The sequence below is a fragment of the Stenella coeruleoalba genome (genome assembly GCF_951394435.1).
Source record: "Stenella coeruleoalba genome assembly, chromosome: 7".
NCBI classification, from domain to species: Eukaryota; Metazoa; Chordata; class Mammalia; order Artiodactyla; family Delphinidae; genus Stenella; species Stenella coeruleoalba.
The window spans coordinates 23,625,559-23,643,057 of record NC_137153.1 but is presented as its reverse complement, the minus strand read 5'-3'; the positions used below and the strand labels follow the sequence as shown (position 1 = coordinate 23,643,057).

General features: G+C 40.5%; 1 protein-coding gene across 4 annotated transcripts in view; it reads left to right on the top strand.

Annotated features, from left to right (window-relative positions):
* PPP3CC (protein phosphatase 3 catalytic subunit gamma) overlaps positions 1-14,683 on the top strand; it is a 99,413-nt gene extending 84,730 nt beyond the window's left edge. For 2 of the 4 annotated variants that reach the window (XM_079926650.1, XM_079926649.1), the window contains exons 11-14: positions 2,437-2,518; positions 3,142-3,239; positions 10,255-10,284; positions 11,388-14,683. In XM_079926650.1, the coding sequence (XP_079782776.1) occupies positions 2,437-2,518; positions 3,142-3,239; positions 10,255-10,284; positions 11,388-11,605 (428 nt within the window). In that variant the 3' untranslated portion in view covers positions 11,606-14,683. The remainder of the gene's footprint in view (positions 1-2,436; positions 2,519-3,141; positions 3,240-10,254; positions 10,285-11,387) is intronic. The other 2 variants (XM_079926647.1, XM_079926648.1) reach the window with 2 other exon arrangements.
* The last annotated feature ends 2,816 nt before the right edge of the window (positions 14,684-17,499 follow it).

Genomic DNA, 17,499 nt, shown 5'->3' with positions numbered 1-17,499 from the left:
CAGGAACAGGGAAAACATGGATGCGTCTTACAAACATAATGTTGAGCAAAAGAAGCCAGACACAAAAATACATTACTTGATTGTTCCAATTACATAAAATTAAAAAAAAATTAAAACTTGTACTTGTGGATACATGCTTAAATGATAAAACTATAAAGAAGAGCAAGAAAGTGATTTCAATAGAAGTCAAGAGAATGATTTTCTTTGGGAAGAGGGAGACTCTAATTATTAGGAAGGGCCCAAGGTGGGGAATCTGGGGTGCTGGCAGGGTTCTGTTTATTGTCCTGACTGGTTATATGGCCACTTGCTTTTAATAAATCATTGAGTTATACATTTGTTTTGTGTACTTTTCTGTATGTTTATCATACTTCACAATAAAAGATTTTTACAAATTTATAAGCCTACAAAGATGTGGAGATTTCTGTACGGATTTTGGAAGCTGGAAAACAAATGAATTAGTATTACTGACTTGGCTGATTCAAGAAAGCTAAAGACCAGTTTAGTAATGGGGAATACCGAGTTCCAGTACAGAATCCTCAAAAAGCAAAGGAATTGGTAGCCTACACCAGTTGCTAGAATTGGGGACCTTGAGTTGAGGGGAAGAGGGAGATGGGGGCTGAGCTAAAATGAGTAGGTAAAAGCTGTTTGAAAGGCAGCTGAGGTCCTAGCTGCCTCTTCTCCAAGACTGGAGGCTAACCTCTAAAAAGCGTAAAGCAAAGAATTTCTGGACCAGGATACAACTGAGGGCATCGATACTTTGCCAAAAACAGGCGAATTACGTGACCATACGCAATCTCAGTACTGATACAGAGAATTCCCTAACAAAGACCCCCCCCGGTCATTCTGTGTATGTAAAGCTCCAAGTCAGCAGCCCACCTACCAACTCTGAAAGCTTTCTAGCCCCTCATTCTTAATGGTGAGCAGGCACCAAGGATTATAGGACTCTTCGGGAAAGTCTCTAAGAGAGACAACAACAAAAGCAGCAAAAACAACTCAAATGAACGTGAGATTCTGAAGAAAATATAAAACTTAAAAATGGAAAAACTGTAATATCTCTAGAAAGAGATGAGAATATATTGAATCCATTATATAAAAGCATGATGCTCTTATTAAGAGATTTGTAAGCTGTTCATTCTGTCCTTTGTTTTTATTCATTGTTTTCAGCATTATTTGTTCCACAAATAGTATCTTTTTCTTTGTCTAATTTTATTTTCATGATCTATGGGGATAGACCATGTTGGAAAATAATAGATGTGAATTAATGTAAAACTTTTAAGAAATAGAAACACTCCTGGCAAGAAATCTGTAATTTAATATTCTATCATGATACCAAGGATGTCTCTTTTGAGCTGATAAAGATAAAAGCCTGCTTCTCTCATTGCATTTCGCTTTGATTTTTTCTTTTCTCTCTTCCATGCAAACTTAAATTTCTCTTCCCATATTTCTATTTTCATCTCCTTGTTTCTTGGTGTCTCTTCTCCCTGAAGATCACTACATTTCAAGCTATCAGAAAGGTATCTGACCAAAATGTGCTATGAGCTTACTACTCGCTGTCTGTCCCACCACAATCTATTAATTAGACTTTTTTAGTTGTAGTTGAATAATTTCAGACAGGCCCTCCATCCTCCCTTTCTGTTTCAATGTATATGTTTTCTCTGAACCCTGCTGTATGATCCTGCAGGATATTTAGAACTGGGGGGCGAGGAAGGAGAGGCCACATTTCTTAGTTTCTGACGTTTGAATGCGGTCACCTGATGCATGCCTGGACATTGGCTTCTCATGTGTGAGCTGTTTCCTAAATCTTGGATGAGAAAAGGCCATAAAGTCTTAACGTTAACTTTTTTGATGTTGCTTTATAAAATACCTTACCCATCATCATAATTTACACTGCACAGTTGTCTATGGTAGGAAATAACTCACCAGTTTGTGAGTAAGTGAGGACTGTAAAATGAAAGCAGCTCTCAGTAAGTTCAGGAGAGCTAGCTGTGTGTTGTGTTTACATGCAGAAGACAACTGCTCAAGTCATCACTTGCCATTTGGCAGGCCAAACCCTGCATCCTGAGGTGGCCCACAGCATTCTCAAAAGAGATCTTTGCTGTAGCAACTGTCTTTGTTTATATGTGTGTATTTCATTCTTCCCTGTGTTTTACATTCCAGAACCACAAATAAGTTCCTACCTCATAGATCCACTCAGTCTGTCTTTTCTGTGGCCCCTCCATTTTTTACATCACCTTTTTTTTTCTCTCTTCTGGGTTATTTTTTTTTTCTCTTGCTCCTTACAACTTCCTGGGACTTTGGTTTGTTTAAACAAACTTAGGCCTTGATTTCTTTTTTAAAAACAATTCCTTTAACTTAGAAAGACGCTTCATCCTGCATTTTTTAAAACTAACCTGTTAACATATTCCTTTAACTCACTTATTCTTTGTATTCTCTAAGGAGGCACTACAGTTCGAAAGGAGATCATCAAGAATAAAATCAGAGCCATTGGGAAGATGGCACGGGTCTTTTCAATTCTTCGGTAAGGATAACTCTTGTCATTACACTGTGGGATAAAAGCATTTTGAGAGTAATTTAGAAGTTGATTTCAGAACAGTTTTTTTAGAATTGGAGTTTGGTATTAGAACTGTTGGTCTTTGGGTTGAGTACAATTTGAATCAGACCTACATGTTAAAGTGCCTAGAAACGCCTGGCAAACATTTATTTGGTATGAGCTTAGATACAGTGCAGTGAGTGCAGTGATTTAGTGTGGATTCTGGAGCCAGGTTGCCTGTGTTCAGATACTGGCTCTGCATCTTCTCAGCTGTGTGATCTTGTGCCTCATTTTCCTGGTCTGTAAAAGAGTGATAATAGCAGATCTGCCTTACAAGGTTCTTTGGAGGATTATATGGGGTAATATATGGAAAACGTTAGAACAGCACCTGATTATTAAATGGCTTTAATTGAAAACAAGACCTGGCTAATTGTTGTTAATTGGAATATTTACAGAAAACATCCCTTTCTTTGGGTCAGGGAAGGGGTAGGGAGAAGGAGAAGCTATCTTCCATCTCTGCACATCTTTTCTTAACTTCTTTCAAGTATCTTTGTAGGTACTGAGAGGTAGACACCCTAGCATTAACCCTGGGCTTTGATCTTCCTTTGCAGGGAAGAGAGTGAGAGTGTGCTGACTCTCAAGGGCCTGACTCCTACAGGTACACTCCCTTTGGGTGTACTCTCAGGAGGAAAGCAGACTATTGAGACAGGTGAGTATGAGAAATGCTCCTTTCATGGAAGGTGTGCTCCCGTTACCTAGCAGTCAATGTCAAATTGAAACTTAGGGCTTCTTCCAATAAATGGTACTAAAGCAATTGGATATCTATCTCTGGGGGAAAATGGATCTCCATACACAAAAACTAAATCAAAATGAATTATAACTTAAATGTAAAATCTAAAACAGTAAAACTCCCAGAAGAAGGTATGGAAACTAGGCACTGGGGTAGATAAAGAGTCCTTAAATATGACACAAAAAATACTAACCTTAAAAGAAAAATTGAATAAATGACTTTCATGAAAATTAAGAATGTGTATTCACAGAAATTCATGATTAAGAAAGGAAAAATACAAACCATAAACTGGGAGAAGATTTTTGCAGTACATATGTCTGACTAAGGACTTATATTCAGAGTCTACAGTTCTATAAAGTCTGTAGTTCTATAAAGAACCATAACTCAGGGACTTCCTGGTGGTCCAGTGGTTAAGACTCCATGCTTCCATCACAAGGGGCATGGGTTTGATCCTTGGTCGGGGAGCTAAGATCCCGCATGCCGCACCCCGTGGCAAAAAAAAAAAAAAGTACAACTCAATAAGAAAAACACAAAACAACCAAATTTTTTTAATGGTCAAAAGATTTTAACAGACACTTCACAAAAGAGGGTATTAAAATGGCCAAAAAGCATATGAAAAGGTGCTTAAAATAGTTACCCATCTGGGAAATGGATATAAAACCACAGTGAGGTACCACTACATATTCTCTAGAATGGCTAAAATTTGTAAGTGTGACAATACCAAGTGTTGATGAGTTTGTGGAGAACTAAAACTAGATACATTGCTAGTGGGTTTGTAAATTGGTTCAACCACTTTGGAAAACTGTTGGGCAATAAAGCAAAACATATGTCTACCCTACAACCCAGCAAATCCATGCCTGTTTTTTTTTTTGTTTATTTTATTTTATTTTTGGCTGCATTGGGTCTTTGTTGCTGCACGCGGGCTTTCTGTAGTTGCGGTGAGCAGGGGCTACTCTTCCTTCCAGTGCACGGGCTTCTCATTGCAGTGGCTTCTCTTGTTGTGGAGCATGGGCTCTAGGCACGCGGGCTCAGTAGTTGTGGCTCACAGGCCCAGTTGCTCCATGGCATGTGGGATCTTCCCGGACCAGGGCTCGAGCCCATGTCCCCTGCATTGGCAGACAGATTCTTAACACTGCGCCACCAGGGAAGCCCCCATGCCTGGTTTCTATAGAAGAGAAATTAGTGCATATGTCCACCGAAGGACGTGCATAAGAATGCTCACCTTAGCTTTACTCATAATAGTCCAAAATGGGAAACAACCAAATGTCCATCAATAGTAGAATAGATAAATTGTGTTATATTTATACAATGGAATTTACTCAGCAATAAAAAATAACATTATGAATACATGCAAAACGTGGTTGAATCTCACAGACATCATGGTAAACTAAAAAAGTTACACCGAAAAGAGCACAGACTGTCTGATTTATATGATGTGCAAGAACAAGCAGACTAACATTTCTGGGTGGGATCAAAGTGAGGCGGCGGGGAAGCAACCGTGGCGTATATGGGCCTCACAGTGCCTCTCATCATGATGAGCGTGTTCTGGGACTTCGTCAGCTTCTTGGAGCCCTGGTTCATCCCTGAGGGTCCCAACTGGGAGTTATCATCACCTTGTTGGTGACCTGTTCAGTTTGCTGTTATCTCTAGTCATGAAGAGTTGTTAAATCACCTCCATACCTAGACCACCTTCGTTGACTTGCCTATTTTGGCCATCAGCTTCCTTAAACATTCACAGCACATTTGAACATCTTATTCTACAATGCAGTATTTTTTTTCCCATCACCTTTTTTACACTTTGATGAATTATGTACCTACTTAAACTGTGCAGGCTCCATAAAATGTCTGTGCACTGCTCTGAGATAGAAAATGCTGTTCTTCTGAGAAATATATGACTCTCTCTTTGGAACCTGTGGATTTGAAGGTGGCTCCTGCCTGCTCACTACATGGGAATCAGCAAAGTGTTTAAGAGCTGTTACAAGACAGGAAGACTCCAGTGGGGCGGTCAATAGGAGAACACGTTCAGAGGGAAGATCTGTCCCACCAGAATTATGCCAAAGTATATTTTTAGGATGAATTTATTTCTGCTATCTTTTGGAATAAATTATTTTTCTGTTTTCAAAAAAAAAAAAAAAAGAACTGGGACTTCCTGGTGGCACAGTGGTTAAAAATCTGCCTGTCAATGCAGGGGACATGGTTTTGAGCCCTGGTCTAGGAAGATCCCCCATGCCATGGAGCAGCTAAGCCCGCGAGCCACAGCTGCTGAACCCGCATGCTGCAACTACTGAAGCCCGCGCGCCTAGAGCCCGTGCTCTGCAACAAGACAATCCACCGCAATGAGAAGCTTGCGCACTGCAACGAAGAGTAGCCCCCGCTTGCTCCAATTAGAGAAAGCCCACGCACCGCAACGAAGACCCAGAACAGCCAAAAATAAATAAATAATTATTTTTTAAAAAGAGCTTCACCGTGTCCCAGGCACTGAAGTGAAACACTCGATAGGTATTTGTGCTTTCTGTTCTCAGAAACACAAGCAACAACAACAAAAAAGGAACTGGCGGGCTCATCAATGGTAAAAGAAGTCAGAATGGCACGTCCTCTGGTGGGAGCATATGGACCCAGAAGGAGCCCAGGGGACTTCTGGAGTAGTGGGAATGTTCTATATCACTACCTAGGTGGTAGTTACACAAGTGCATGCATATATAAAAATGTATTAATGAGTACACTTCAGATTTATGCACATCATATGCCTCACTTGTGTGTTTTATACCTTAATTTTGGGGGGTTAGAGTTTCTCAGTCAGAAAGGGAGTTTGCCTCTTTGCCTGCAAACCATATCCTACAACAGTGCCTCAGTCACCGCTTCAACCAGAGTGTCAGTTCTGAAAATTACGTGGGCGTTGACTTTAAGGAGAGGACTTTATGGAACCCAGGAATGATAAGGTTGATATTTGTCAGAATAAACAGATCTGGTCAAGCAAGGGGAAGAAACGTGAGATCAAGTCATTGGATGACTAATTCTAGGCAAGAAAACTGGAGTTGAAGCATCAACAACTTAAAGTAGAGTTTCAGTGCTTTTTTGCCCCCCTTGTTTTTTGAATTGCTTCTACTTAAGTTTTTCTTTTCCTTGTCACCCTGCCTCTTATAGGAATTCTTTGCATTTTGTGAACATTCCAGGGCTATTGATTAATAGGAACAGCCCCTTTTCCCCCTCTTCTTTTTTTTTTTTTTTGCGGTACGCAGACCTCTCACTGTTGTGGCCTCTCCCATCGCAGAGCACAGGCTCCGGACGCACAGGCTCAGCGGCCATGGCTCATGGGCCCAGCCGCTCCACGGCATGTGGGATCTTCCCGGACCGGGGCACGAACCCGTGTCCCCTGCATCGGCAGGTGGACTCTCAACCACTGCGCCACCAGGGAAGCCCATCCCCCTCTTCTTTTTATAGGATTGATTTCCTCCTTCTCTTTCAAATTGAATACTGAAATATTAGAGTTTAGTTATTTATAAGGAAGAGTGAACATTTTCTCCTTGGAAGTATAAAATTAATTTTCTTAAGTTCTGTAGTTTCATAGGAAGAATCAGTAAACTGTTTCAGACTGAATTTTCCCTCTCAGATGCGCAGTTTCTTGTAAGCAAAATACTTTTCTGTCATTGCTCTGCTTATTAGTCATGTGAAGTATTCTGAGAGCAGCTCTGACAAAGCATTTTAGAGTTAATGGGTAGTAATACGGGTAAAGAAAAAAAGGAACATCCTATACCTCCTTTCTTGAAAAGTTTTGGAAATTTGCTGATCCACAGAGTTGTTGTTTTAATCTGAATGAAATTTTTCTAGACCTTGATTTGAAAGAGTAAATCTGCAAATCTGAGTTAAGTAGCAAAGAGAATTCTATGGATGTGTTATTTGGAGATTTGTTGTTTATAATCCTTGGTCTATCTTTTGTTCTCAGTCCCAAATATATGCAGTTTCTCTTCATTCCTGATTTGAATATGAGTGTTTTAATCACTATAGGATTGTTTATTGGTACTCCAAAATTGATAGAAATCTCAGGAATGTGTAAGAACAAAACTAAAGTTGCAGCCAGTAGAGCTTCTTATTCTCTCTTATTGATTGACAAGAACTGAGTTTATTTGTCATTTTCCCATCAGAGTCTCAGTTCCACAGGTTCACTGGCAAACTGGAGCGTTAGCTGAAAAAGATCTTTTATTGTTCATGTAACTTTACTTGGAGAGCCTTCAACCAACAATATCCCATCCTATATGGCCTTATAGCCTACATTCATTTATACCCCACCTTGTCCCAAGGGGGATTTGAGTAAGCTACAGTATACATCCAACACAGTGAAGGGAAATAAATATGCTTGGAAATTGGAGCACAAAGGAAAACAAACCAGTGAAAGCCAGTAGTCAGTCACAAATTTGACTCCAAGCTTCCTAGTAGCCAAAATAAAGAGGAAAGACCATAAGATAAAAAACAGGTCAGTTATAAATTGGACTCCATCAAAAGTTTTAAAGTTTTGTCTGAAAATGGAACCATCAAGAAAGTGAAAACACAACCCACAGCATGGGTGAAAATATTTACAAAGCATATATCTGATAAGAGACTAGTATCTAGAAACTGTAAAGAATTCTTATAACTGAATAATAAAAAGGCAAATAACCCAATTAAAATGGGTAAAAAATTGAATAGACATTTTTCCAAAGAAGACATACAAATGGCCAATAAGCATGTGAAATGATGTTCCACATCATTAGACATTAACCACAATGAGATACCACTTTAAGCCCACTGGATAGTTGTAATCAAAAAGGCAGATAGAAACAAGTGTTGGTGAGAATGGAGAGAAAGTAGGACCCTCATACACTGCTGGTGGGGATTTAAAATGGAGCAGCACATTGGAAACCAATCTGGCAGTTTCTTAGATGATTAAACATACCGTTAATCATATGACCCAGCAGTTACACTCCTAGTTACATACCCAGAGAAATGAAAACATAGCCACACAAAAACTTGTACACAAATGTTCATAGTAACATGCTCTGTAATAGCCAATAAGTGGAAACAACACAAATGTCTATCACCTGATGAATGGATAAACAAAATGTGGTGTATTCATACAGTGGAATACTATTCAGTCATAAAAAGGAATTATGTACTGATACAATCCTCAACATGAATGAACCTTGAAAACATTATGCTAAGTGAAAGAAGCCAATCACTAAAACCACATATTATATGATTCCACTTATGCGAAATGTCCAGAACAGGCAAATCTGTAGAGACGGAAAGTACTTTAGTGGTTGACTGTAAAGTTAGGGAAAGGGATGAGGGAGGGAAATGGGGTTTTAGGAGGTGATGAAAATATTCTAACCATAGATTGTGGTAATGGCTGCACAACTCTTAAAATCATTGAACTATCACTTTGAACAAGTGAATTTTATGGTTATGTGAATTATGTTTCAGTAAAGAAATCTCATTCAGTAAAGAAAAGTATATTTCAGTAAAGGAAAAGAAAAAAGAGTTTCTCAGTTTTATACGACTGTTTCTTGTAAGGAATATCCTTCAGTGCAGGCTATCTTAATACCCAATGCAAAAAGCAATTCTAGGAGGACCCAAAACAATGTGATACTAGGACACATTTTGCCACACACATAGCTTTTAAATTCTAATTAACCAACACTGTGTATACAATTTCAGGTAAAGCCTTGTTCTCCCACTTCTTAACAGTTGCTTTTGTGATGTACTGTTTGAAGGCATTATTGTTTTCTTGTGAAAATTTGTTCTGTGTGAGGAGGTTTGAGAGGGTGTGACATTGCCTTAACACATGCCAACACATGGTTGACAAATGTAAGCAGTTGATAAGTTGATTCCAAGTTTCCATTTTCCCCATTGCCTTGGGAAGTTAATTTTCAGTTCTTCCAGTTTCTCCTCTCTGATGGATATAAAAAGCCTCAGGAACAGCAAACTGTTACTGTTCATTATTCTTCCCTGCCTTCTTTTAAAAAATTGGTATTGGAGGAACTAACAGGGTTCTCCTAATAAGATCTTTCTTGCTACAACTGGTAACCTTTTCATATATTAGTGCTTTTACTGTCTTAAAATGAAGATGCAAGAAAGTTTACCTGTTGATACTAATTCTTAAATAGCTTCCTTTTCCAAAAGTGAGGGAGAAGAGGGCCTTCTTAGTAATTGGCCTGCTGTCTTGCACAGCGAATGGAAGCCATGTGGGTTGGAAATGTCAGCCTCTGCTGTGTCTCTCCTCCCAGATGGTACATGAATTTGTATTCAGAATTGAATAGATTTATGCCTTTGCCAGCTTAGTACTCCACCCCCGGAAAAGAAATAACCCTTCACTTATAACCCACTTTTCTCTCCTTCCAAATGCCAGTCTGTTATTCAACGGCCACTCCTTTTCATTAAGGACAGTTGGACCCCACACAAGTTGCTTGAAATCATTAAGAAATAGTTTTAAATAACTTTTTAAAATAGGACACAGCAGCTACAGATCTAATATCATCTGAACTATCACAAACTAAAGAACAGTTGTAATATTAAATGATTTGACTGGACATATTTTGATATGTGAACGTTAAGACGTAGATTAGCAGCTGGCTATTTAAAATGAGGAAAACGTCGTAACTCTTGTTTCTTCTAGTCAGCTTGATTGACCCCATTGTCTTAGCTATGGATGACATTAGCTAAAAGGTTCTCGTGCCACTCACAATGTGAACAATCTTAGAAACTCTCCCCACCTCATATTTTCCCCCAATTTAGTTTTTCGCAGTAATCCTGTCGCTTCTCTAACTAGTCGACTTTTATTAGGGATGGGAATAGGCTTAAAGGTGGGACGCTGGGATGTCTGTGCTGGCAGCAGTGCTGTTGGTTTACTCACTCTTTTTCTGCCTTCATTTTTGCATGCCACTGCTCCTGCCTCTTACAGCCACAGTAGAAGCGGTAGAGGCCCGGGAAGGTATGGCCATATTCCTATGATAGATGTGATCATGTGTCTGTCTACTGGTTTTAAAAGCTTTGTCAACATTCGAAATCTTTTATTATTGCATCACCAGAACTGTAACAGTGAGGAAAGGAAGAGATATCTCCAGGCGTGCTCACAAAGTATTTCCTTTGTGTCCTGTATTTGTATTAATTTAAATGATCTTCTCCACAGCTGAAGTCCTTTCTGGGCTCTCTCAGTTTTAATGCAATGACTGAAGCTTAAGCAACTGGTCATGGGGGTTCAAATGGTGTAATCTCATAGCCCTTCCATATCCAAGAGGCATCCATTTGATTATCAGAAATTCAAACCCTCAGCCTCTTTATCTAATGATTCCAAATGACATCAAAAGTGGAGGCAAAAGTAGATAGGATTTAGTTTGATTTGTTTTTGAGGTTGCCCTAAGTCAGTCAAGCTAAATTATCTTTGTTTCTATGAAAACAAATTTTAAGTAACAAATTATCTATGAATTCTGAGGATGAAAACCATTGGAATCGATATACTTGTGTTATAAATTTAATTGTTCTGTTAGATAAGATGGTTCACAATGGGAATGCCTTTCCTTGGTAATACAAAAGTTCAATCAGAAAGAAAATATCTAGGAACTATTTTTTAGATGGCTTTTAACTTACATTCAGCTCCTGGTTGTGCAAGATAAAAAGCTGTCCTTCTAAACAAACTTTTTTGTGTGGTCTATGTGATGTTTGTGTTAGAGCAGCTACTCTGCTTAACTTGTTCTGTTATTCTAGTGTTGCCTTTTTTTCTCTCTCACTGAGCACGTTTCTGGCCCATAAGAGACTCTTTCAAATGTATTGGGGCTTTTTGTCAGGTCTACTTCTGCTATGATTAATTGAGCTATGAAAATGACTTTCACAGTTTCCGTGGCCCTTTGGGCCTTAAGGAAGCAGTAGCTTCAGACCAGGCTAATTGAAATCAAATATTGCTCAATCCCTTCACCAGACATGTGCTCCACAGCCACCCTTCTGTGTTTTTCTCTAGGAGGTTGCTGTATGCTAAGAAACTTAAAGCTGGTCGCTTTACTGTCTAATTGAGCTCCTCCCTTTCCTGTTTTTCTGTAGCCATCAGAGGGTTTTCGCTTCAGCACAGGATCCGGAGTTTTGAAGAAGCCCGAGGTCTGGACCGAATTAATGAGCGGATGCCACCCCGCAAAGATAGCCAGTACTTTGATGGGCCGGTGAAATTAGTCCAACCAAACGCTGCGCACAGGAGTGACAAGGGGAGAAGAGCCAGTAATGACTCAGAGCCCTGCTGTGGCACAGGTGGATCCAAGACTTAACAATCAATTTTATTTATTTATTATTGGAAAACAAAACAAAAACAACTGAAACAACTTAAACCTGGAGGTGCATTCATAATACACTCTGCATTTACTCTGTAAGAAAGGTGACCATTTTATAAATTCTTTTAATTTATGTTTAATATATACATAAAAAGTGAATGTGTTTTGTTTTTCCTTTTTTTCCCCCCCCTAATTTTTAGGAACTGATCTGATTGTCTGATACATAGTGAAGTCTTGTGCTATAAAGGGGACCTTCCCCCTAATAAAAGGGCCTTGGAAACCTCTACCCTGGGTTTCTGACTTGAACTAGCCAGCCTTTTCTCTTGTTTTTGGAGGGTAATATCTTTAATTTCAGACTAATCATTTTTCAAACACAAAAGGGTTTTTTCTTTTCTATTTTTTTTTTTTTCCTTTCTACAGGGTACCATTGAAGATCTCTTAGATTTCAGTGGCTAAAACTTCTCTTCTTATGGAAAACTTGATTATAGTAGAACTCCTAAGTGAATAACCCAAACCCAGTGATTTTAAGGGCCAAGGGAAATGTTTTCCATGATAACCTACTTTCTTCTGGACTCTCAATTACTCAATGTATTCTAGTATGGCGAAATAAAAAATAATGAGGGATTTTCGTAGAATTACTTAAAATTTGTTCATCTAACCGTGGGCATGATTGGTTTAAACTTCCCTTAGAACTTTGGAGGTTTCTTAACTGTTGCCAGATCCTTTTGCTTTTTTTTTTTTTTTTTTTAATTTTTTGCGGTACGCGGGCCTCTCACTGCTGTGGCCTCTCCCGTTGCGGAGCACAGGCTCCGGACGCGCAGGCTCAGCGGCCATGGCTCACGGGCCCAGCCGCTCCGCGGCATGTGGGATCTTCCCGGACCGGGGCACGAACCCGTGTCCCCTGCATCGGCAGGGGGCCTCTCAACCACCACGCCACCAGGGAAGCACCCTTGCTTTTATTTTTGAACACTAGGTGATTTACGCCATCTGCAAAGGAAGCGACATTTCTAAATATAAATGCCCTCTGTAGAGCCTTCGATGGTAGGAAGTGTTTATGCCCTTCTGTGTTACTGCATCAGCTCTCACATCTATCCTCCCCGTCGTCCATCTGTTTTTCTGTGTCAGCATTTTTGAAACCAACAGGGGTAATGGAAACTGACTAGGTTAACATGGTCCCCCTGTGAACTGGAAGTCTTGCTAAAGGGCATTGGATGAGTGAGGATTTCCTGTCTATCAATTACTGGAATGTTCCTCCATGTTTCAGCACTCATTATATTGAACTGTGTGTCGGTCTCTGTCAGCGTATTTTGGAATACAAAAACAAGTGATCAAATACAAGGTTTGAATAATCTTTCCTTAGTTTTTCAAGTCACAGCCAACTAGTGAAGGAAATTTCAGGGATCCTTAGGCTCCCATTTTTGGTTTAGCCTGATGACAGGTGCCATGTCATAATACTCATTGGTCAGCCTGTAGTGAAAGTGCATGTCTGGGCCACACTACATCAAACTGCATATTTGTGGAATTCCTTAATGTCATTTGGGATATAGGAGTCCAGCATTAAAGCAAGTATCCCAGACAGTAGTACTTTATGTTTGGAGCTTCAGGGACACCAGAAACCTCTTTTCAAAAAACATAATTTCAGGGAATTCCCTGGCAGTCCAGTGGTTAGGACTCTAGGCTTTCACTGCTGAGGGCCCAGGTTCAGTCCCTGGTCGGGGAACTAGGATCCCACAAGCCGTGTGGCACGGTTCAAAACAAAACATAATTTCATTAGAAGAATGAGGATTTAGCCCATCTATCTCTTTCTCCTATGCCTTGCTAACAGTTCCCAATTTGTTTATGACAGAGATCAAAGCACTTTGGAGATTGGAATCTGGTGGCGTAGAGTGCTCTGTTAACAAAAAAGATAGGAAGGATATTGGGAAGGAGATAAAAGATCTCTTACTGGGTTGTGAATAAAATCTTTGAAAGAGGAGAGAAAGAGTCTCCAGTAGCTGTCTTTACTGATCATCATTTCTTTATAATCAAAGAGGAATTCATCACCTGGATATCCTCATACTCCTCCCTCCCCCAATCTCAATAGGGAAAGAGCCACTGTTTTGGAAATCTCACCTAATGTGACAGTCAGTTCACAGGACAGGTTTGATAGATGGGAGTCCCTGATTCCTTTCTCTTTTCCATTGAGGCTATTGTTATACACACACAGTCCACAGGTAGAAACCGTGGGCTTCAATCTTAAGGACTTCAATCAGCAGGCAAGTAGTGAAATAGTTACTACAAATCCTTATAAGCAAAAAATAGTATTAGGAAAAAAAAAAAGAGACAATCACTTAGGAAGGTCTTCATTTTCTTCCCAAAATGAAGTAGTACGATAAAGCAATTTTCCTTGACAGAGCCATGTGAAAAGATGTATTTTACAGGTAACTTTTGAGCTGTTGAAGGTTCAGCCGGAGTAGAGAGTTAAGTGGTCACGATTCAAGAAAATTGGAGGGGGTTTAAAAGAGCATAGCAGCAGCTCTGGAAGGAAGTTAGGTTTGAAGATCCTGTTGAATTCTAAAGGTAAAGGCATTTCTTGTGTTCTGTAGAAAGCTGGGGTGTGTATTTCAGCACTTTAGAAAGTTGTGTGGTGAGTGTGTCTGTCTGGTATAAGTAGCTTTTTTTTTTTTAATTAATTAATTTATTTATTTATTTTTGGCTGCGTTGGGTCTTGGTTGCTGCGCCTGGGCTCCCTCTAGTTGCGGTGAGCGGGGGCTACTCTTCGTTGCGGTGCACAGGCTTCTCACTGCGGTGGCTTCTCTTGTTGTGGAGCACGGGCTCTAGGCGCGCGGGCTTCAGTATTTGTGGCACGCAGGCTCAGTAGTTGTGGCACGCGGGCTCTAGAGCGCAGGCTCAGTAGTTGTGGCTCACATGCTTAGTTGCTCCACGTCATGTGGGATATTCCCGGACCAGGGCTCGAACGCGTGTCCCCTGTATTGGCAGGCAGATTCTTATCCACTGCCCCACCAGGGAAGTCCTACAAGTAGCTTCTTAAAGCCAGACCAGCAGGCAGTGCACCTATATATGCATTTGTACCTGTGATTCAAGACAGTTTAGAAGGCATAAACCGGTGCTTCCCTGGTGGCGCAGTGGTTAAGAATCCTCCTGCCAATGCAGGGGACACGCGTTTGAGCCCTGGTCCAGGAAGATCCCACATGCCGCGGAGCAACTAAGCCCGTGCGCCACAACTACCGAGCCTGCACTCTACAGCCCATGAGCCACAACTACTGAGCCCACGTGCCACAACGACTGAAGCCTGCGCACCTAGAGCCTGTGCTCCGCAACAAGAGAAGCCACCACAATGAGAGAAGCCCGCGCACCACAATGAAGAGTAGCCCCCGCTCGCTGCAACTAGAGAAAGCCTGTGCGCAGCAACGAAGACCCAACGCAGCCAAAAATAAATAATTAAAATAGATAAATTTTTTTAAAAGGTAAAAATAAATAGATAATAATAGAAGGTGTGAACCTTAGGAATATATTGATATAATAGCACTTGTTCTTCCCTTTAGACTTCATTGGAGGGTTTTAACATTTTTTAATGTTTTAATCTGAATAGTAGCTCCCGAGATGGCTGGTGGCCTGCCCTGAGTTTGCCATAAAACTGCCTGGGGCCTGATAGTCTGACTGGGGCCATCATTTCAAACAAACATTTTGACTGCTGTCAGCGCTCTGTGGTGTTGCTGTTTTCAAAGCCTCTTCTGTTTTTACTAAATCTTCCCCCTTGAATGTTCTAAAGATACTAAAAATACTTTTCTCTTGTTCTCCTTCACTTTAAAGTCCACAGAGACGTTATTCAACTTCTCTCATGGGGGTTGGGGGGACGCATCAGAGGGCTCCTTTGTAAACTTTTCTGAAATACCAGTTTAGAAATGACACTTCCCGAAGACCAGTTTTCCCAATTTTGTTTACATCCACGTCATATGAAGTTACAAATTGATCAGATGACAGTTCTTGTTAATAAAAATTTTAGAACTCATCTAATACAAGTTCAAAACATACATCTTTTTTTAATCTCTGTGTTCTGAATATTTAGAGAAAAAGTAAAAGAATAAGCCGCGTGTGTGTGCATGTGCGTGTGCGTGTAGTGTGTGTGTGAGAGAGAGAGAGAGACGGAATGCTAAAACAAAAGCAGCCTGTTTTCTTTAAAACCTCAAGGTAACACTTAGGTTATGGGTACAGACATTGCTGATTCGCTGGCCTTTTTTGACTAGATATTGACCAGCAGGGTGAAAATGGCTTATGGATGGGTATGATGTGGCTTCTTGCCTAGGGATAGAAGAATCAGACTCTCCAGGAATATCAGTATTTTTCATACCCTTTTATCTATATTTACCTTGCCTTTTCTGTTCCTGCAGAACATTTGCAGTTCCATGAATCAAGTTTTTCTCAATAGCAAAGATTTGCTTTCTTATCCTGATAACAGGATAACTGACTTCGTGACACTATTCAGAATAGGAAAAGGAAAGCTCTTAATTGTTTTGTAAACAGATTATTATTATTTAATGTCATTATGGAGCAAGGGTGGGATTTCTTCAAATTGGATAACTTGGGGCCTTGGCATTGTCCCTTAGATCCTCTTCTGAGTAATTTTAAAACACAAAGTTTGGGACTTCCCTGGTGGTCCAGTGGTTAAGACTCCACACTTCCAACACAGGGGACGTGGGTTCGATCCCTGGTCGGGGAACTAAGATCCCACATGCCTTGGGGTGCGGCCAAAAGATTAAAAAACAAAACAAAGTTTGAGGCAGCTGCTCTCTGTAAGAAAAATATTGCAAACCATGCCTACATGAGATACAGCCAGACTTACTGCTCATGGTCATTACTCAATAGTCCCTCTAGCCTCTTGGAGTAAGTAAGGCTGAAATCTGTTCCCTCTACCCTCCCTTGTTTTATGTAAATATTGTAGCTGATCTCCAGAAGTTTTGACTGTACCACATCTAGAAATACAAAACTCAAGCTCTTGAGAGTTACGTTCATCCTGACCAATCTGGGTGACCAGTTAGTTAAAATGGTGTAGGAAGAGCTTGTACCAGATTGACTGATTCATAGTTTTTCTTTGTATTAATTTTCAGGTTTTTTCCTCCAGTTTTTGTATTGAAAATTACTTTCGTACCCAGAAAGACTTGTTGAGATATCATTCTAGAATCTCCGATATTTATTATAGTTGTTATAGTAACAGTGGAACCCAAGTGTTTTTCAAAGCATTATTCAGCTTTCCCTACCCTGGGAGAAAAGACTTCAGAGGGAGCGTGAACCCAGAGCCCCAGTTGTGGGAATGAGGCTCCAATTTCCTAAATCACTTGTGGTTATAAACATGGATACCACCTTGTCTGGCACCCAGGTCCATATCTTTTCTGAAATCTGCTATAGCAGAGAGTAAAGGGCAGTCTAGGGAGCCCAACAATAGCTGGAGGAGGGTTTGGATTACCTGGAGGACACCTCCGAAGCATTGTAATGCCACAGTCCCTCTTCAGCACTGCTGTGATCAAACACTCAGAGGAAAGCCATAAGAAAGGGCAGACGCGCATAGAGCAAGTTGTGTAGTCGAAAAACGTGGTTGTTACTCTTATCTTGAGTCCAGCAGAGAACTGCATTCACAGTAGAGCTTTGTGCCACTGATAGAGTGTGAAAGAGGAAACCTATATTACTCTGAGACTTGTGACCTGACCTGCCTATGTCTAGCCAGCCAAAGTGAATGGGGTCAGGGTTAGCTGCCTTCATCTATGCAGTCACAAAGGTAAAGATGATACTGGAGACTATATTCCCTCCCGGGAGGCCGTGGCCTCACGCCCCATCAACCTTGGCAAGACTTGCTAAATAACACCTTTGTCCAAGACGGGGTTATGCATCTTCTC